The 22146-nt window shown below is 47.6% G+C and overlaps 1 protein-coding gene across 3 annotated transcripts in view; it reads right to left on the minus strand.

The window, feature by feature from the left end:
• The window catches only part of GCM1 (GCM transcription factor 1), a 269706-nt gene that overhangs the window by 65049 nt on the left and 182511 nt on the right, over positions 1–22146 (minus strand). For all 3 annotated transcript variants that reach the window (XM_086925210.1, XM_086925208.1, XM_086925209.1), the window contains one exon: positions 269–397. In XM_086925210.1, the coding sequence (XP_086781336.1) occupies positions 269–397 (129 nt within the window). The remainder of the gene's footprint in view (positions 1–268; positions 398–22146) is intronic.

The raw sequence follows: 22146 nt of genomic DNA on the forward strand, positions 1-22146 counted from the left end.
TGCAGCCAAATGCAGCTTCCAGTAGCAATATACAATTTACAATATACGATCCCGATGGCGTTGACAAAATTAGGAAATTTGGGACAAGATAGTTGAAAAAAAATTGTGAATTTAAGAAAATATTTCATGTTTGTGTCTTATGAACGGTTTATCATGTATATATTTATGCAAATACGAAATTGAGATGTAGAAGGCATTGCTTGTCCACATAACAACGCACACTCAGAACCTATAATAAGTCATCCCAGTGCACTTCATTATACTATACCTCCTTTTCTTTGCTTCCTTTCAAGCCTAGTGACGTGGATATGACAGTGGTAACATCTTTGTGTAGTGGTGCTTTGGTTTCAAACTCCAGCTTCGTGTCTGGTTTCGGGTGATCATGAGCTCCTTTAGTCTTTTAAAACAGAAAACAGCCTTTTAGGTCATACATAGCCCGCCAAATACACTTCAGCATTTCAAATGAATAATTCCCGACCTATGAAAATGATCAAAATATGCACTTTCATTTTTAGCCCCCATTTAGGTTCCTGTAGTAATACGTCAACAGTGTGGTAATGTTATTATTACACACATTTTTCCGCATCAAAAGTAAATCCGGGCATTTTAATAATGAAATATCTTCTGCCCTTTTTTCCTGGCCACTGGAAAGTTTTAAGGTTGTGTTTTCCTAAAGCATCAAGAAGCATCTCCGTACAAACACTCTATAAATACATTCTGACATAACATATGTGATGAGGGAACAGAAACACAATTCACAGTAATACTGCAGACCACAGGACAAACATGCCTTATTAACCTGATTGGTGATGTTGCTAGAGAGAATGCAGCATCATAGCAACTGGGAAAAACATAGGGGCAATTCACAGAACTAATCGGAGACAAAATCTTAAACTTACTACTTATGTTATTCACAGGATGCACTTACGACTACTAACTTTACGTCCGCACTCGGGTGGGAAATTCCGCACCCAGAGCAGAAATCCCGCACCCGGAGAGGAAATCCTGCAATTTTGCCAGAATTTCCGCACTAGGGCCGGAATCTCTGCTTCCAGGTCGGAATACCTGCAATCTGGTGTTAATTGACTATATCTGATGCATGGTGGGGATGGTAGGCACTTGGACACGTGATAAGCATTGAGGAGATGCTCAACTGGCCAGAATGCGGGTATTCCAGCCCGGGAGCGGAGATTCCTGCACAATTGCGGGATTTCCACTCTGGGTGTGAAATTTCCATAGTAGTAGTAAGTGAAGTCGTAAGTGCATTATGTGAATACCATAAGTAGCAAGTTTAGGATTTTGTCTCAGATTAGTTCTGTGAATCGGCCCCATATATATCTTGATGTACCATCATGCTGAAAATGCCAGTGCTTTTAATACAAAATTAAACCTACTTGAAAGCAGGTGGCAGTTGAATCCTGAATAATACATCATGTATTCACAGATGATTATATATGTATATAGCACCAGCATAGCCCTGTAGCCTGCAAGGAACCTCAACTGCTCCGACTTGCCAGGAAGCTGAACTAACTTCAGCAGCCAGGGTGGCAACAAATGGTCAACTATAAGCGGATGAAGGAAGTGTGGCTCTATCACCCAAGATCGAACCCATTGAAGATAAAAGGTCATTATATATTAATGGATGCTCTGTTTTATATCAACAGGCTCCAGTATAGATCGTCAATATTTGAGAATGGTATCTGTTTTCACACCAGATTAATCCCTGCAATGCCTTCACTGCAGAAACACGCACACCACTGTATTGGTGCTACAGGTGTGCAAAATTTGTGTAATTTGCTATCACGTAAATATGCTAAATTTTGAGAAAATTATGTGAAAACTATGCGTAACGCAAATCCGCCGATTAGTGCTTAATTCTTCCTAGCACTAATTTGTTATGTGAGAACACATATCTCGCTAAACAAATTGTGAAAAAACACAATTGCCGTGAGCAACAGCATCTTGCACTCTGGTTGTTAACATTGTTACATCACACCCTTGCTATATTCTTACCAAAAACATACAATATGGTGTAATGGTGTAATGTTGTTAATTTCATGGAACAAGTGCAACCCAAAATTCCCCAATTAATGAAAATTATGCTGTCGCAATGTACATTTTGCCCAGGCTTAATTTGCACATGCCATCTCATTGCCTGACTTCTCAGATCATGAACAATCATGGCATATGAATTTTTACCCTAATCTTTATGAAAATTCTTGATCTTTTCTTCTTGCTATGCAAGAATGAAAAATCTCAGCCTGTATGGGATATTTCCGTCCCCAGGCTATTCATAACGACTTCCTTCAATAAAATATTCAGAAAAATGAACATCATCACTCCTTTCAATGCCTTCTGTGGAACCCAAACCTCTCTTCTTTAGATGACCAAATATAACCTTGTCTACTATCTTGCATTGCATATCTTTGCATTTGTTGAACAAGTGATGGAACAAATCATAGTTGTGCCTACTTCCTCCAACAACATTTAAAAAAAACTGAGGGTACTCAATTGACACAACAGAACCTCAGCTTACCACCTTGTTTTTGAACAAGGACCTCATTCAGCTATGCTCATTACCTACGCACATTAAAGGAATACCTTTATATATTTTAATGTCTAAGAAGGGTGCCTTAAGTCTGAGATCCCACCACTATTCATTGGTCAGACCACTCCTCAATATTGTTCTCCAAAATGTTGATATTTGCCCAACCAAATATACCTCAAAACTGGATCAGTGATACCAAACACTGACTGAAGTCCCCTTGCTAGCTTCGAGTGCCTCTTTAGACAGGAACACTTTTCCTGTAGACCAGTAGAACAAAACCAACAGCAGCAAACCAATGCAAATATCACAAATGAAGGATTATGTTTCCATAGGCAATGACTTTTTTGTATTGCTTATAAGTTTGGCACAGTTTGGCAAATCTTCACAAAACATTCCCAAAAAAGTGCTAATTTTTGCCTGCTTTGGGCATGGAAAGATTTCCAGATGATCTGTCAAGTAGGGGTAAAATAAAAGGGGGTGGGGGGTCTCAAAACGAAATTTCCCCTTTCATTTTTCCATAGTAACTTTTCACACAACCCAAATAGCTGAAAGGATTTACACCAAATTTGGCAAAGAGCTATATTTTGGTCCAGAAAGAGTGCTCTTTATGATTTGGTGTAAATCTGTTAAATATTTTTTGAGTGATTAAGGCTCAAAAACTTTGTATATTTCTTGCTGCAGAGGATCAGTGATGGATTCGCGGATCTTTGCGCTCAACCGTGCATTGTGACTGAGTGGCCGTAACCAAAAGAAAAAGTTGCGGCGGCCATCTTCGGTCACCAGTAGGTAGTTATAGTTAGGATCTGGATTTCTGTTAAAAAGCTGTTTTTGATTTGCCAATAACTTTAGCACTGATTGACGACCCTTTTCCTCCATTTTAATTTCCATAGGAAATTTTAGACACGGCTACAGCTGACCTGCTGAACAAAATTACACCAAATTTGACAAAAAGGTATCTCTTGGTCCAGAAAGCACTCTTTTTGTTAAATGGTGTAAAGCTGTTCAGTAATTCCTGAGAAATTGAAAGATATCTCAGATATACAACTGTGTCCGCGCTGGATCCATGAACCCTCCCAATCCTGTGCATGAGATCTGATTGGCTGCCTACACTTCAAACCAGAAAGTATTGGAAGCCACCTTGTGACTCGGTTGAACCGAGTCACAAGAAAAAATGTTTAAAAAAACAGAAAAGGGGGCAGGGAAGAAACACCCCAATTCCCTAGGCCTGTTCAAAGGGGTCCGTGACCCCCAGGGCTAAAAAAAGCATTTTTTCCAATATATCAGCTGGAGTTGCAGTGAATGCGGCTTACATTTTTTTTTTTAAGTGAAGTCTCCCTTGGTTTGTTTCATTTAGGCCCCAGGGGGGGCAAGGTCCCTGGGGGCAGTACAAAAAATTACAGGGGGCCCCAGGTGGGCCACCCACAGCCTCAAGGACTGCCTCCTCCCCAGGGCTAAATTCAAATGCGTGATAGGGCTCTAGCCCCCCATGCAGCCCCAAGGACCACCACCTCCTTGGGGCTATTTTAAAAATTAATGTGTGAGGGGGCTCCAGCTTATGTTGGAGGGGGGTTATGCGCCCCCCGCCCCCTTTGTGGAGCCCTACATGGCCCTAGGGACTGCCATCCCGCAGGGCTGGCTCCAGCAATGTCCCGGGGTGCCCTCCCGGGACACTGCAGTATGCTATGGCTTGGCGGGAGCACTGCATAGCAACTCTGCTCTGGGTTATGGAAGTGAGAGCAGAAAAATGCTTTCACTTCCATGAAGTGGAGCTGAATTGCTTTAGGACAGAGGGAGCAGCACGTTTGCAGCTCCCTCTGTCCAAAAGCAATGCTGGCTCCTGTAAGAGGTGGGGAGCTGGAAGGGACCTTGGGGGCCTTGAGGCTCCCCCCATGGTGCCCAACAAGCTGGCCATCCCCCGGGGGATGGGGTCCCGGGGCAATGATGGCCAGGAGAGGGGGCTGTGCTGACCCCCCTCCCATTAAAAAAAAAAATAGTTGAAGGCCTGCCCTGGGGGATGGGGTCCTAGAGGCCGTAATAGGCCTGGGGGGTGGGGGGGAATGTGGCACCCTATTTATTTATTTTTTAAACAAATGGGCATGCCACGGGGATGGGGTCCTAGGGGCTGGAAATGGTCTTGGAGGGGGCACCTCAGCCCCCTTCTTTTGTACTTTAAAAACAATTAAAATAAAGGCCGGGCCCGGAGAAATGGGGTCCCCATGGCCAAAATAGTCCAGGGGGACTACACAGCCCCTTCCCGTTTTTAAAATATTTTTGGCTACTGAGGGTCCTTAGGGGCCAAGAATACCTCCTGTTACCTCCAGTAAGCAGCACAGAGCTGGATTGCTGAGAGGTGGTTGGAGGCCATGCCCCTTTCTCCACCAGTTTGCAAATGTCCCCCATGGTGCACTGCTGTTGGGGGAATGTCGTCTCCTTGCCTCCTGAGGCCTCAGGACTAAAGTGGACTTCGTTCCCCAGGAAGAAGTGCACCTGGAGGCATGTATGCAGAGTGGTGGAGAAAAGGGGCATGGCCTCTGACCACCTCTCACCAATCCATCTGTGTGGGACTTATTGGAGTTAACAGGAGGGCTCGTTGGCCCCCAAGGACTCTGAAGAGCCAAGGGGACTTCATCCCTCAAATAGAAGTGCGCCAGGATGTGCATTTGTAGGGTGGTGGAGAGTGTCTCGCCTGCTATCTGATCTCAACAATTCTGCTTTATGGGACTTATTAGAGGTAATAGGAGGGTTAGTTGGTTCCCAAGGACCCTCAACAACCAAGGGGACTTTATCCCCCTACTAGTAGTGTACCGGAAGGCGCTTTTGCAGAGTGGTGGAGAAAGGGGGCGTGGCCTGCTATCAGATCTTAGCTATCCAGTTATATTGGACTCACTGGAAGTAATAGAAGGGGTAGTAGGCCCCAAGGACTTCCTCGGGGGCCAACTACCACTCCTGTTACCTTCAGTAAGTACCACAGAGCAGGATTGCTGAAAAGTTGTCAGAGGCATGCCCTCTTTCGCCATCACTCTGCAAACGTGCCTCCTGACACACTACCAGTTGGGGGATGAAGTTCCCTTGGCTCCAGATGGACCTTGGGGGGGCCAAGAAACCTTCATGGTACCTCCTGTGAGTACTACACAGCAGAATTCATGTGAGCTGGTAGGAGGCCCCACCCACTTTCCCCACTACTCTGCAAACTTGACTACTAGTTCAAAAACATTAGAAATTCACTGAAAAACACAAAGGTTACAGGTTCGTTATAGTTAGGAATTAGCATTTAAAAAACCTTAGAAATTCGCTGAAGAAAACAAAGGTTACAGGGACGTTATATTTAGGGGCAGATTTTACTCATCCAAAACTAGAAAAATGCAGCGGTTATAGTTAGATGAGATAACTATAACTAGTGTCCCCACAATGCACTGCTTTTGACCTCACATATTACATTACTCATGACATGGTCAGTGACATCAGTGATGACATCACTGATGACATCTCAAATAACATCACTGATGACATCAGTGGTGACATCATCCACAGCATCTCTGATACACCCACTCACACCACTATTGAATCTTTTGCACACCCACTGCCATAGCCACTTCCACACAAGCATTCACAAACTCATTCACAGAGCTGTACCAGTATTTACACACCCACTCACTGACTCATAGATCTACATACACATCTACTCGCTCACCCATACTGCCACTCATACACCCACTCTCTACTAATACAGCCATTGGCATATCCACTCATTCACCCAAACAGGCACTCACCCACTGAGTGAGTCATCCATAGACCTACTCACAGTCACTTATTCACCCAAATGGTTACACACACACCCAATCACTTACTCATACAAACAGTAACACATACTCAGTCACCTATACAGTCAGTGACAGAAACACATACACATCCATATAGCCACTCTTGCATTCACTCACTCATATACCCTATCACTTACCTATACTACCTTTCACATACCCACTCACCCATACTGACACATGCAATCAATCACTGACACAGCCATACAGACACTCACTCACCCAAGCACACAATACCCCATGCAGCCACTGACTCACCCACTCACTCATCCATACTGGCAGTCACACACCTCCTCACCCACACACACAGACACCCAGACAACCATAGAGGTAGTCAGACAACCAATCAATCACCCATATATCCATTCAAGTTCCCACTAACACACTTATACACATCAACTGACAGACAGATACACTCATTTACACAACCAGTCAATTACCTATACATTCACTGAGACACCCAGTCACTCACTTATACAGTCAGTCATGCACCCACTGAATCACCCATCCAGACACTCATACACCGACTGATTCTCCAATACACCTTAGTATATATATTTAACACTCATAAACATTTTAAAAACAGGCACTGGATGATTTCATCACTGATGTCATTTGAGATGTTGTCCATGATGTGTTGAGTGATGTCACTGACCATGCGATGAATGATCTATTATGTGAGGTCATAAGCAGTGCATTGCACTGCTTATACACTGTAATGATGTTTGTATTTAATCTTGGACTTAAAACTGTACTTTACACTTCATAGATCACACTGATTAATTATAAATAGAAGAAAACATTAATGAAGTTTAAAAAGAATGTTGATCTTAACTTGTACTTTACATTTTATAGATCATAACTTGGTGAACCGTTTATATCATTATATGAACTGATGGAATATGATTTATAGTGGACCTCCTATGTAGGCCATGTATTTACATTTTATCATTATATCTGAAATGCATTGAATGAATATGGGGACATAGACTTAAAGAATGATGGAATAAGAATTATCCAGCCACAAAGGGGCCTCTTTTAAAAAAAATTCATATTAAATGTTGGCTCTGTGTTTTAAATGTATAATTTGAAAAATATTTTTTATGCTGCACCTGCACTTTCCTTTTGGCACCAAATTGTACTTTACAAATTATGTCAAAATGGAGGATGAATTGATCATGGTTGTTGAAGTGGGTTAGCAGTCTAGTCGCTCAAAAATAGTAAACACAAGCAAGGGGTTAAGTAATAAGCACTTTACAAATACTGTCTAGACGCGTGGGACTCTGTGGTCCAGTAGAAGGCTAGTGGTAGCTAAAACACGTAGACTGTCCTATTTTTGCTCGTTTTGCACAATGGTGTGGCAAAAAACAATACCTTTGCTGTGGTGCCGTGACTTTCGCCGTGCAAGAAACTCTACACGGGATGCAAAGGAATTCCAGGTATATATATATATATATATATATATATATATATATATATATATATATATATATATATATATATATATATATATTGCTTCAGCAAATTACTTCAAACAAGAAGACGCCGCACACCACTTCAATATTAGCTTCAGTTTGTTTATTTCCTGTAGGTTCTTCCCCACCTACGCGTTTCGGACATCAACTGTCCCTGGTCACGGTTAACAAACACTAGTCGTTTCTTTGTGTTGGTTATTTATACTGTAGGCTCCACCTAGCATGTTATGATTCATTATGGGCCCAGTAGGCAATGCTTTCTTTCAAGCTTGTCTTCGCATTGGGGAGCCGGTGTTCGACATTTTACGTTATTTTAGGAAGTTATTCACCATTTACAATTTTTCAGCAAATGTCATATGCACGAGAGACACCGATGTTTAGTACATCAGTCATCTTTACAGACAAATTAAATTTGATTAGGCTCATGCTGTAGCACAGTGGCTACGTGTCTTGATGTGATTATTGGCTGAGTGCCTGTATATGTTTGACCACTTCTATCGTAATTGCCGTTCTCACAGCTCCCCATCGCTCCGATAACAAATATTAAAAACGATTATCTTGTTCACATGTCTACTGATATTTCCTTTTGTCATATTTTGTACAATGTATTGAGTTCTGGCCATATTTAGGTACAGTCTATACATAAAGATTAACTCAATTAAGTGTTGCAAAATACTCTCATGATTCCATGGAAAGCATCCAAATTTTTGAAAGTCTTAAAGCTGTACATGCATCTCTTCGTCCCCGTTAAGACCCATCGGGGTCCTGGTTTTGAATGTAATTATTAATTTTCATTCAAGGCGTCTTAGTTTGCTGACACGGTCTTCACCCCTCTCATTCTCATTTACTATCGCGATGCCTGCATATTTAATATCCTTCCAGGTTTTGCCAGGATGATTCTTCAGGTGTTTCGCAATGGCATAGCTAAAGTCACTGTTCTGGATTGATCTTATATGCTCCAGTATTCTTTTTTTAAGGGGGCAAGTTGTGGAGCCAATGTATTTCATACTGCAGAAACATTGTAGTTGGTACACAACAAATTGTGACTCGCATGTTATTTTATCTTTGATTTCAAAGTTGCATCCTTTAGGGTCCTTGATACATTTCAGATTTTGGCCGATTTTGCTCGCCTTACACGATTGGCATTTCGAAAAACCATATTGGCGTTTATCTAGCCATGTCACTGGTTTAGTTCTTCTGAAGTGACTATTGACCAAGGTGTCTTGTATTGACGGTGCTTGTCGAAAGACTATTAGTGGTCTATCCCCTATCAGGGGTCCAATTTCTGTGTCTTTTTTCAATACACTCCAGTATTTGGTTAGAATCTGCCGTATCTTGAAACTTTCTTTAGAGTATGTAAGGATTAGTCGCGGTTTGTCATCATCTGGTTTAGTTTCTTTGATCTTCGGTAATTGGTCAATTGAAACAAAGATCTTTATGTATAGACTGTACCTAAATATGGCCAGAAGTCAAAACATTGTACAAAATATGATATGACAAAAGGAAATATCAGTAGACATGTGAACAAGATAATCGTTTTTAATATTTGTTATCGGAGCAATGGGGAGCTGTGAGAACAGCAATTACGATAGAAGTGGTCAAACATATACAGGCACTCAGCCAATAATCACATCAAGACACATAGCCACTGTGCTACAGCATGAGCCTAATCAAATTTAATTTGTCTGTAAAGATGACTGATGTCCTAAACATCGGTGTCTTTCGTGCATATGACATTAGCTGAAAAATTGTAAATGGTGAATAACTTCCTAAAATAACGTAAAATGCAGAACACCGGCTCCCCAATGCGAAGATAAGCTTGAGAGAAGGCATTGCCTACTGGGCCCATAATGCATCATAACATGCTAGGTGGAGCCTACAGTACAAATAGCCAACACAAAGAAAAGACTAGTGTTTGTTAACCGTGACCAGGGACAGCTGATGTCCGAAACGCGTAGGTGGGGAAGAACCTACAGGAAGTAAACAAACTGATGCTAATATTGAAGTGGTGTGCGACGTCTTCTTGTTTGAAGTAATTTGCTGAAAATTTGCTGAAGCAATACTTTGCGAGGCTGTCCCGAACCTCGCCGCCAGCAACAGCTAAGAGTCGCTCCCCCCGCTTGGGACAGTTGCTGGTGGATATATATGTATATATATATATATATATATATATATATATATATATATATATATATATATATATATATATTACCTACTGGCAGTCGCCAGTAGGTAGTTATAGTTAGGATCTACTTTCCATAGGAAATCCGCAACATTCTATTGTTTTTTTTTATTTGTTTTTATTGCAGAATTAGAAACCATTGCATACAATAAATCAACCAGCACACTCATGGTGTCCCCCCGCATAGGTCGAGTAACATAGAGCATACACAGCCATTCAGCCCGCATCCCGGGGGCCGGGCGGCATAATGTTCCAGTTGCCAGCAAGACATCACAGTGAGCATCCCTGAGGGACAATGGTCGAAATCTTTTCATGTATCTGCATTTTACCCCCCCAACACCTAACCCAACCCCAACACCGTCCAGCATAATCTAACAGCCCGGTCTCATGGCGATACTGCGATCCCGCCCCCCAGACCCTGTGAGGCCCTGCCACGACAGTGCCACGTGCCCCTGCCCTTGCTCCGCTATCTGTCCATACTCTACAGACCGTAAAGGCAGTAACAGGCCCGGAAGTACCTCAGCTCCCCAGCCTGGATCCCGGTGTCCAACCCACAGCCCTAGAACAACGCCTGTGCCCTCCCCCCCAGCAACCGCTAACGATGTGTGCCGTGTTGCTGACTCCAGTATGGGTCCCGCTACAGATCTACTTATACCTCCATACTCGTAAGCCTCGCAGTGTCCTCATGCCCCATCCATTCAGTCCTCATCGTCCACCAGGGAGTCGCGAAGAGCCTGCACTATCAACTCCCACGCACGCGCTGATTCCAGTCTCTTTTCATTGCCAAGCTTGACTGCTTGTCTCATACGGAGTACACTCTCGCTTTCAGACCACCTCAGCAATTCATTCGTCCATCTCCTCACCGACGGCCCCTCCCTGGATTTCCAGTGCCAGGTGATCTCCCTCTGCGCCAGTATCAGCCCCAGGTCAATAAATTTGCTTGTCACCTTAGTGTTTTTTGTGTGTGGGAACCAGAGCAACAAGCACGCCGCCATGTCAAACTCCACCTCCCTGTCGGTCACTGCATTGAGGAGTTCCCCAACCTCCGCCCAGTAATCCTCCAGTTTTGGGCAGCCCCATAACAGATGATCCAGATCCGCCTCCAACGCCAAGCACCTCGGACACCGCGCCTCCTGTACCTGAAAGTACCGTTTGATCTTCTCCGGAGTCAAGTAGGCCCTATGCAAAACATAAAAATGCACCTGCTGGAAGCGCGCGTGTCTCGTGCCCTTCCACGTACGCTTAAGGATATGACCCCAGACCGTGTCCGTAATGGGCCTGCCTATGCTCACCTCCCATTTCACTTTCAGGCCCAGGAGCGGTTCCAGCCCCTCATGCAACATCCTATTATGGAGGCAGGTCACCGCTTTAAAGGTGCCGGCGGCCATCACTACATACTGGCAAGCCATAGTCGTGTCCGGTTCAATGAGCCCCCCTCTCCAATGCTTTTGCATGGCCGCCACCACTGCCGCATGCAAGAGGTAGCTCCCCTCCGGCAGCCCAAACTGTTCTTGTAGCGTTTGGAAGGGCACCAACGTTCCATCAATGTACAAGTCCCCCACCACTTGCAGTCCCAGCTCCTCCCACTCCAATAATGGGGTCCAGTCGCCCCCATGCGGCAGCGCAGTCAGCATGCCTATCGGTATCTCCGGGGCATACGGCCGGGACACATTCGCCCTCCTCAGACTCCTCTGCCAGCATAACCTTAGCGTCCGCTCCTCCATGGTAAGGCCTCGCAACTCCAGTTTCTGCTGCATAATGATATAGGCCAGGACATGGCGCTGTATCCCCTGCTCTCGGTCGCGTTCCGGCCCTCTAAACACCCTAGCTACATGCTGTGTGAGAACCTGAAGTTGCGCGGCTAAATAGTACAACTCAAAGTCAGGGACGGCCATCCCCCCCTCAAGCTTGGGACGAAGCAACGTGTTCAGTGCCACTCTACGGCGGCCGTGCCCCCAAAGGAAGTCAATGACCATCGACCGCAAATACCTGAAGATCCTCTGGGGAATCCAAATGGGCAGCGTGCGAAAATAGTACAAGAGCCGTGGGAGCGCCACCATCTTCAGCAGAGCCACCCTACCCAGCACCGATAGGGGGAGGGACGCCCAGAAAGACATCCAACCTCTCAGCGCCCGTACGTACCGCCCAATATTGCCCTCTAATAAGTCCGCGACCTCGTGGTAGATACGGACTCCCAGATAAGTGAAACAAGATGGCTCCCAGACCACCCCCACATCACGGGCGGGGCAGGGCGTGTCCGCTCTAAGCGGGAAGACACACGTCTTTGTCCAGTTAACCCTGAGGCCTGACAACCAACCAAACTCAGATAGCATCTCCATTGCCCCCTCCAGAGCCCGTTCCGTATCCTCCATGTACAGTAGCAGATCGTCCGCGTACAATGATATGTGGTGCAACTGCTCACCTCTTGCAATCCCTGCGTACATGTCTCCCGACCTGGCACGTACCGCCAGTGGTTCCATCGCCAGTGCAAACAGAAGAGGAGAAAGGGAGCACCCCTGTCTCGCCCCCCTACCAACAGGATAAGCCGCAGACACCAGATTGCCCAGACGTACTCGCGCCGTTGCCGAGGAATACAACACCTTCGTCCATCTGCGAAACCCTTCACCAATGCCGAACCTCACTAGGACTTCATCCAGATAAACCCATTCCAAACTATCAAAAGCTTTCTCAATGTCTACAGACAACACCGCCTGGGTACTGTCCGTATCTGCTGCTCCATCCAATATCCTTATCAGACGGTGAATATTTAATGCCGTACTCCTCGTGGGGATAAACCCCGCTTGGTCCCTGTGCACCAGGCCGGTCATGTGTGGGGCCAACCTGGTGGCCAAGATCCGGCTTAAAATCTTATAGTCCACCGTCAGCATGGACAATGGCCTGTAAGACCTTACATCAGTCGCGTCCCTGCCCGGTTTTAGCAACGGTACTATCAGTGCTTCCCTCATTGATCCGGGCAGACTCCCCAACCTATGAGCCTCCTCATATACCACCAGTAGTCTGGGCGCCAAGCTATCAGCATACTTCTGGTAAAATTCTATCGGCAGGCCATCCACCCCGGGTGTTTTATTCCTCGCCATATGTTTAATGGCCGCCCTAATCTTGGTCAGCGTGACAGGTCCACCTAAATCCTTTGCATCGTCGTCATCAAGCACCGGAAGCTGTATTGACTCCAAAATTCCGCTATTTCGCACGCCTCCACCCCTAACTGACTCTCGTACAACTCAGCATAGTAGGCCCTAAAGCACTCCAGCACCGCCGTTTGGGAGTAGACCATCTCCCCCAGTTCATTTTTGATGCTCAAGACCGGGCAGCCTCTGAGTTCAGGATTAGCGAGCCTAGCCAGTAACGTGCCCACCTTATCCCTCTCAGCATGCACTCTAATGGCATATTGTCTGTAGTCATAGCTCCGTAGCCGTTCCGTTTCGGCGGCCACCACCTCCTTAGCTTCCAGCAACCGGGCCTGTAAATCTGGTTGGCCCGGCCTACGCCGCTCCAGATCCCTCAATTTCTCCTCCGCACTGGCAAGCGCATTCAACACCGACATTCGAGCATTCGAAAACCTCCCCAAGCATACTCCTCTCACCACCACTTTCATCGCGTCCCATTCAGTGGACCTACAAGAAGCTGTCCCCTCATTCTCACCAAAATACTGATCTATGCCCTGTTAGACTGCGTCACTGAACACCGAATCCTCCAGGGTGTCGGGCCGGAGCCGCCATGTTGGAATCGCGGAGCGCGCCCTCTGCCATTGGACATGCACCAGCAGAGGATTATGATCCGATATGGTCCTGGCCAGATACTCCGTATGGGAGACCAATGGGGCTAAGGACCCGCTGCACAGTACCGAGTCAATCCTAACATGTAAAGCGTGGAGGGCTGAGAAATAGGAATAGTCCCTACCACCCTGGTGCTGTTCCCGCCACACATCCAGCAGTCCCTACCTTTCCTGCCAATCCTTCCTGTGTGCGGCTAACTTACGTACAGGGGAATCAACGAGTGGTGGGTGGAATCTATCTAAGGCCACATCTGTGATCGAGTTGAAGTCCCCCCCCAGTATCAGAGGCCCCGCTAAGAAAGAGGCCAAGGAGCCGGATAGACCATCAAAGAAGCGGGCCTGATCAACATTTGGAGCATATATACAGCTGAAAACCACATCCCGACCATACAACCTCCCCTCCACCGCCACATATCTGCCCTCAGGATCCACCAATTGATTCAACACCTGGAACGGTATCCCCGCCCGCACCCATATCAGTACCCCTCTAGCAAACGCGGAGTAAGTGGTGCCAAAGACCTGACCCCGCCATCTCTTCTGTAGTGCAATGCATTCCTGTTTCGTTAAATGAGTCTCCTGCAACATGGCAACCTGAACCCCCCGCCTCACCAAATAAGCAAGCACTTTGTGGCGTTTGACCATAGTTCGCAGTCCTCGGACATTCCACGTTAGGCATTTCAAGTTAGGTAACGTCCCCATACCAACATTGAGCGATCCAGTTCAAGTATAACCATTCAATGCCCACACCATAGCGGTTGCCCCCCCCCCCCAAAACGAACCATAGAAAAAACTCCCCAAACCCCACTCCCCAGGACAGAGCCTACAAACCCAGCGTGAGCCCCGATCCAAACCTCAAACAACACACACATCCGACTAACCTGTGGTCGCCACCACAGAAGGCCTTAAGGGCCCTGAGGGGGTGAGTTATCGCCGACCCCGGGCAGGCGGAGCCCGCACCCCGCGCCTTCCATCCCGCAATGCTGATGCTTCACCCTACCTGGCGACCCACCTAGCGCCAACAGAATACCACCCTACCAGAAACAGTGTCTCAAGTCCCATAGAAGAATTAGCCATGAAAAATCTCATCAGACGTTTGGGGGGTGACCACCGGCCCCTTCAAGCTCTCCGCCTCCGAAAATTCCTCTCCAGTCCTGCCACCGTCCTCGCCAGAATCCGTAGCCGCCAAGTCACTCTCCTGCTGTGATCTTGTAATGGCCGCCGTCGCTGCCAGCGCCCCTCTTTTGTCCGCAGCCATTTGGGCCTCTCGTTTCTCTCGCTGAAGCTTAGTACGGGAGCGAATCCTTTGAGATTTCTGGACCTGAGGCGGTTTAGGCTTCTCACGCTGACTTTTGTTGTTCCTGTCCGTACCAGCTCGGTATGATTCCAACCACAACCACACTTCATCCGGATTTTGAAAGAAATGAGTAGTCCCATCTAGGATTATCCGCAGCTTGGCCGGGAAGAGCAAGGAATACTGGATGCCCTCCTCCCGCAGCTCCTTTTTCACCGCCAAGAAGGATGCCCTATTCTTCTGGACCGCCTGAGTATCGTGACTCTGCTGTTTTCCACCTCATACGGGCCCGAGGTCCGAGCTTTCTGGATTAGGAGGTCCCGGTCTTTATAATGAAGGAGCTTCACCACCATCGGTCTGGGGGGGCGGCCAAGCGCTGGTGGGCGAGCCGGCACCCTGTGTGCTCGCTCTAACGTAAAGAAGGGAGTGAGTCCCTCCGGTGCCACCACTGTCCGGAACCAGTCCTCCATGTAGGCCACCGCATCCTCCCCTTCAATTCTTTCCAGCAGGCCTACGACCCGCACGTTGTTCCGTCTGTTGCGGCTTTCAGCATCCTCCGCTCGTCGCTCCAACGAGTCCAGCCGGGTCAGAATGTCCGTTATCTTATGTTCCGCGGTCACCACCGCCGGTTTCAGGTCCAATAGCAGCTGCTCATGGTCCTTAACCTTATCCGCCAACTTGGCATGATCCGCTCTTAGGAGCCCCAGCCCCGTAGCGACCTGCGCAATGTCCTGCTGCAATGCCTCCTTGGTCGAGGTGATGGCATCCAGAATAGCATCCAGGCGCTGATTCAGTCTCTGCTCCTGGTCCATCATCGGCGGGGAGGCCTCGCCAACCTGGGATAGTGCAGCCGAATCCTCCCGGCCCTGCTCCGTGATGGCCGCTCCTCCCTCAGCCGCCATCTTAGGTGTCTCTGTCGCAGCTACACGGGCAGGCCCGGACCTTACAAGGTCCCGATATCCTCTACCCGGGGGACGTGCGCATCAGCAACGATCGTGATAGAGTGCCTCCGCAGTGCCCGCAACTCTAGGAAGCAAAAGTTCTAGCGCCGTCCGCCCCACTGTCGCCAGAACCGGGGGGAGTGGGAGGGGGGGAAGTAGAGACGAGTGCGTGCCCCCAGTACTCCAATCCAATGTTGGTCACCAATCTCCCTGCTCCACAGGTCCGTGCCAGCAGTTCCTGCAACTCCGATCTCGCACAGGCGGGCCACCCCGCTAGCCGATGCCGGTTCCGCTCAGTTTCGGTTCAGAGACCATCGACCCTCGCCGTCGCCATTTTATTCGCACTCCGGGCAACACCTCGGACGTCGTCAGACTAGGTCTCTGTGGGACTAGCGGACCCCAAAGAGGTCTCCTCCGCTCACCAGTGGCTCCCCAACACTTCGCAGGCCAGTTGCGCCGACCAGGGGTCGCCCCAGGTGCGGTTTTCAGGAGAAATAGCGGGACCCTGCGCGGAGCTGCAAGCTCACGCCGCCATCCCGATCGGCGTCCAAACCACGCCCCCATCCGCAACATTCTATTGTGAATAACTTTGGCGCCGGTGGATGAATCTTTGCGAATTTCTCAAAGTTCGTGGCCCGCTCCGCTCCTTCCCTGAAAATGTGTGGGGGATTCGTCAAGCAGGGGCCGAGATAAAAGGGGGGTCCCAAAACGTGTTTTCCCCTTGTTAATTTCCATAGGGCGGTTGGCCTCACTTTTAGCCCGAACGGCTGAATTGATTTTCCCCAAACTTGGCAAAACGTAGGGACTGGTAGCCCGATGTGCCTTTGCTATGTCTCAAGATATGTGCTCCAGTGGATTTTGAGTAATTTAGGTTAAAAAAATATATATATCTATAAGCGCGCCCCGGGTAGCGCACCAAGCGCGCCACGCGACTTGCGCACGGAAAGCTGATTGGCTCTCGGGTGTCTGTAAACATTCCAAACAGTCCGGAGCGGCCGCCATCTTGTGTCTCGGTAAAATCGAGACACAAGAGGTGGCAAAAACAAAGGGGGAAATGACCATAAGGGGGCAGAGTAGACCCCACCTGACCCCCTAGGTTTGATGTGGGGGCCATAAAAGGGCCCCGCGGGGCAAAAAAAACCATTTTTTTTTCGATTTGCGCGGGGGATCGCCCGGTACCGCACCGGGGAGCGTACTGGGAAGCGTACCATAGGGAAAAAAGAATGATAGAGTTTTCAAAAAATGTAGCATTTTTTTTATAAATTGGAAGTAGTTCTAAAAAGAACTGTTTTTTTTCTTCTTTTTGTTGTTTTATATTTTTTTATAGTTTTTTTGAACATTTTTTACTTTTTTTGGCTTTTCTGAACACTTTTATATTTTTTTTGTATTTTTTATGGGGAGAAACAAAAAACAGGGAATTGTAAATGGCTCAACTGGAGCAAAAAAAAAATCAGGAACATTTATTTTCTTGGACACTTATGGTTATCACCAGCAACCATGATAAGTTCGATATTTTGCTCACCATATCAAAGTGTCTTGTTACAATATTTGCACACGATTTTGTAATCAGCAAACTTAGGTTGAATAGTAGCCTATGTGTCTCTTGCCCCCGGACCCGATGGAGTGGGTTGTTTTGATGTTGAGGGTCTAGACGTTGATGGGGGTAGCTTACTGCAGAGGTCCCTTAACTCTGCATTAGAATAATTGTTTGGATGGAAACGCATCATGTGGCGAATCATTGTATGATTCCCGAAGGAATACTTTTTGTTAGGGTTCCCCCTGGACAACTCAGCACCACAAATTAAACAAGTCACCTTTGCAGCGTTGACTTTTTTAAAACCCCTTGGGATTTTGTAGAACTCCCAAATAAAGTGCTCTTTTGGTTGGTAGGGCTGTTTATTTTCAGGCAGGAATTCCCTTCTCTGTTCCTCCTCTTCATCATTCTCCTCATCATCCTCTTGACCACCAATGTAATCTTCTGGTGGTCTTTTAGATGGTGGTGGTGGTGGTGGTGGTGGGGCAGATCCTCCAGCTGCTGCTGCTAATGTAGCCATTTCAAACTAGTAAAGAGTAGAGATAGAACTCCAAAAAGGTCTTCCTTAGTCAAATGACAAAGTCAGAATAAGGAAAAAAGGTGGGGGCTTTCATCATTTGGAAAAAAAACTGTTCTGGGCCAATGAAAAGTGTTATTTTCAAGTCATATGACCCAGGCTTTCATCATTTGGAAACCAAAACTGATCTGCACCAATGAAAAGTGTTATTTTCAGATCACATGACCTGACGCGCTTACGCTACGCGCCCCGGGGCGCGCGGCGTAAGCACGTCGAGACGTTGCGCGATCGTATGCGATCGCGTGCTTCCGGGTCGCTTACGCAGTTCGTCATATGACGCATCACGCGACTGCGTGAAATTTCACAATGTTGTTTTCGTTCGCGGCAATAGCACTAACGGGATGCTCCCCGGTACGCGCGCGCGGCAAAATTGCTCTGACCGGGGCGCTACCCGGTACGCACCCCGGGAGCGCTCCGGGGCAAAAAAAAAGTAAAAATATAAAAAATATTATTACATAATTATACAATATAAAATTCGTTATACTTTTCATACCTATAGAGATTTGCTATTAAAAAAACATTGAAATTCAGTGAAAAAACCATAGGTTTCACACCAGTTATAGTTAGGAATTAGCATTTAAAAACCTATTAAATTCACTGAAAAAACCATGGGTTTCACACCAATTATAGTTAGCAGGAAGTTTTACTCGCATAAAACCATCGAAATTCCCACGTTATAGTTAGTTGGACTCACTATAGCTTGCACGTGCAATGCACTGCTAATGACGTCACATATTACATCACATGGTCAGTGACATCATTCATGACATCACTGATTGAACGCCTTTTGAAGACCTTGTTGGGTGATACTGCCTTCTCTGGGATGTTCGTGGTTGAGAGGGCTTACCGATCCCTGGGCCCGAGGCCTAAGCAAGGCACGCCGCCCAGACCAATAATCGCCAAATTGCTAAACTACAAGGACCGGGATACAGCACTCAGACTCACTAGGGAGAAACAACCGCTCCAATACGAGGGATCGAAGATCTCCCTGTTCCCGGACTTTACGGCTAGGGTCCAGGAGGCGAGACGGCAGTTCATGCCAATGAAACGGCTACTAAGAGACATGGGGGCTGATTATGCAGTGCTGTACCCTGCGAAACTACGCGTCAACCGACAGGGGCGATCAATGATCTTCACTGACCCCAAGGCACTCCAGAAGGCCCTTAAGGAATGGCAAAGGGAAAACACCTTTCTCTGGAAAAGGAGCTGCTGAATGAAGCAGCGGGCGGCGCACTGAATGAACAGGACTATGCTGGCTGATGCCCGCTAACGGCTAAGGCCTGACTGCGGTGGTAGTTGTACTGAGCGCTATTGAATTGTCATCGGAGGATGGGTTACCTCACCTCTGGGGCCTATGAACATTACCCTACGTAACTTGATAGATACATTGGGAGTGTGGGCTTGGATGGGGTTGATATGCGGGATGAGAAAAGGAATATTTTAGTTTGCCCAGCAGACATATTTGTTGCTACCATGTTTGGATAGAAGGCCCCTTGAATTGAATGGTGGCGGACTACTGCGGCCTCTATGGGGGTCCGGGAGGTGGGGGGTGGTCTCGGGAGCGGGGTGATAGACCCTCCAAGTGATGACAATTGGGAATTGCTTAGGTGGGCTCGGGTGTTGCGATACTTAAGTGCCGCAGCGCAGCACACTTTTTCTCCACTTGGTGAGACAGGGAGGACGCTCTTTTTTGATAAGGGGAGAGTTTTTGATAACCATGAGCTACCTCCGCCCTCGCGTGATTCACACTGATGACATGGTATTTGTTTTTGTGGGTTGGAGGGGGAGGGGTTGTTGTTGGGGGTGGGGAGGTTTTCACGGCCAAGTTGGGGTTGGGCAGGCGTGGGAGGGTTCGGAGTGGAAAGTAGATGTTGGGTGGATATGGGAGGGCTGGGGAGGGCTGGGGAACATGACTTCGTGTCACTATGGGGGGACTGTTTCTTTGATGATTCTTTATGTTTTCTTTGGCATTAGGGCACTAATCAGGCACTACGCACACCAGACATCTATACTTGCACTACCACACCATGACTCATACACTTCCTGCTGACCCCTTGGCGGTCCCATCCAGGCTGCCCCTAGACTCGTTGGTCTTGTTAACATGGAATGTACGGGGTCTTAATGACCACCGTAAGGCCCGCAAGGTCCTGCACTACCTCACCAGGCATCGTGTAGACATTGCTCTTCTGCAAGAGACCCATCTTTGCCTGGACAGCCCAATTTTACATACTAGGGGTTTTCTTGGGTAACTTTCATTCGGCAGGATTTACCTCACATGCTAGAGGGGTATTGACGTGGGTGAACCCGAAAGCCTCACTGACATTGACACCTGTAGAGATGGACAGGGAGGGGCGCTTCACTATCTCCAAATGTTGTGGTAAAGGTCTGGAGATCTGTATATTGAACATTTATGGCCTTAACTTTGACCACCCTGCCTTCTACACACTACTGGCTGATAAAGCTCAGATACACACCCAGGGTTTTCTACTTGGGGGGGGGGATTTAATCTGACTAGATGTCCAGCCATTGATAGGTCGGACGGACCGGTCAGATATCCCTCGGCCTCGGCCAGAGTGCTTGAATCGTCAATGGCGAGACTAGACCTCTGCAATGTGTGGAGACATAGACACCCTGCTCTGGGAGGCTATACACATTATTCCACTGCACATGATATCCATACTAGGAATGACTTTTGGCTGGCCTCTAACCATTTGCTCCAACATGTTCGTGCATGTGTAATATTGCCCCACACATACTCTGATCACTCGCCGCTCCTACTGACTATAGACTCGCCCAAGAAGCGTATACCCCAGTTTATGTGGCGCTTTCCCCCTTATTCTCTGCTCGACGATGCATTTAGGGAGGAACTGGCCACATCCATAGAGTAGTTTTTTTAAACAAACGTGGGTTCGGTTGATTCATATCAGACAGTATGGGAAGCCTTTAAGGTATATATTAGAGGGATCACCATCTCTAAACATGAAGGGGTGCTTAAATCGATACGAGATTGATTAAAGAGGCTGGCGACTAAACTAACGGAGTTGGAGGTCCGGCGATTGACTGACCGGAGTGAACTCTTAACACAGGAGCTGGCCCAGATGTTGCACAAATTCCACGAGGAGGCGGATGCTGAACTTAAACATCTTGGGAAATATGCCACAGCTAGAACTTATGGGGAGGGGGAACGACAGGGAACGGTACTGGCACAGTCAGCTTGCCAGAGCCTGAACAGAACGGTGGTTCCGGATATGAGGGCTGAGCCGACAGATCCGCCGCTCTCTGACGCCCAGGTGGCTGTGAGGTTCCGGGAGTACTACGCTGCTCTGTACGCCTCCCGAGGTCCCGCCCCGGAGGAACGCATCCTAGATTATCTGACCCATATAGAGCTGCCCTGGCTAACGGACCTGCACCGGGAATTCCTGGCTAGGCCGATTGAACAAGAGGAAATTGTCTTGGCCCTGTCGGGTATGAGGGCTGGCAGTGCCCCGGGTAGTGACGGCCTGACTGTCACCTTTTATAAGGCCTTTTCCGACCTGTTGATATTTGTTCCTCTGGAGCGATGCCACCTACTACGCGCGAGGCTAAATTAGTAGCCATTCTCAAACCTGGGAAACCACCAGGGGACTGCACCTCATACATGCCTCTATCATTGCTGAATGTAGACGCAAAGATACTTGCGAAACTCATAGCTAATCGTCTTAGCCCTTTGGTAACTACACTGGTTGCTCCGGAGCAGGCTGGCTTCGTGCCCAGTTGTAATCTCAACTATAACCTTAGGACGGTGTTTGCAGCCATGCAGCACACGCGCCCGGAACTCCTGGCGATGGCTGTATTCTTCGACATGGAGAAGGCATTCGACTCCGTTGAGTGGTCTTTTTAACGGCAGGTCCTAGGCCGAATGCGGGTTGGGACACTTTTTCTCCAACTCCTGGCGATGGTGTACCACGCTCCCACGGCACGCATCCGGATTGGAACCCTGATCAC

This window comes from Lissotriton vulgaris, chromosome 6, assembly GCF_964263255.1.
Source record: "Lissotriton vulgaris chromosome 6, aLisVul1.2, whole genome shotgun sequence".
In the NCBI taxonomy this organism is placed as follows: domain Eukaryota; kingdom Metazoa; phylum Chordata; class Amphibia; order Caudata; family Salamandridae; genus Lissotriton; species Lissotriton vulgaris.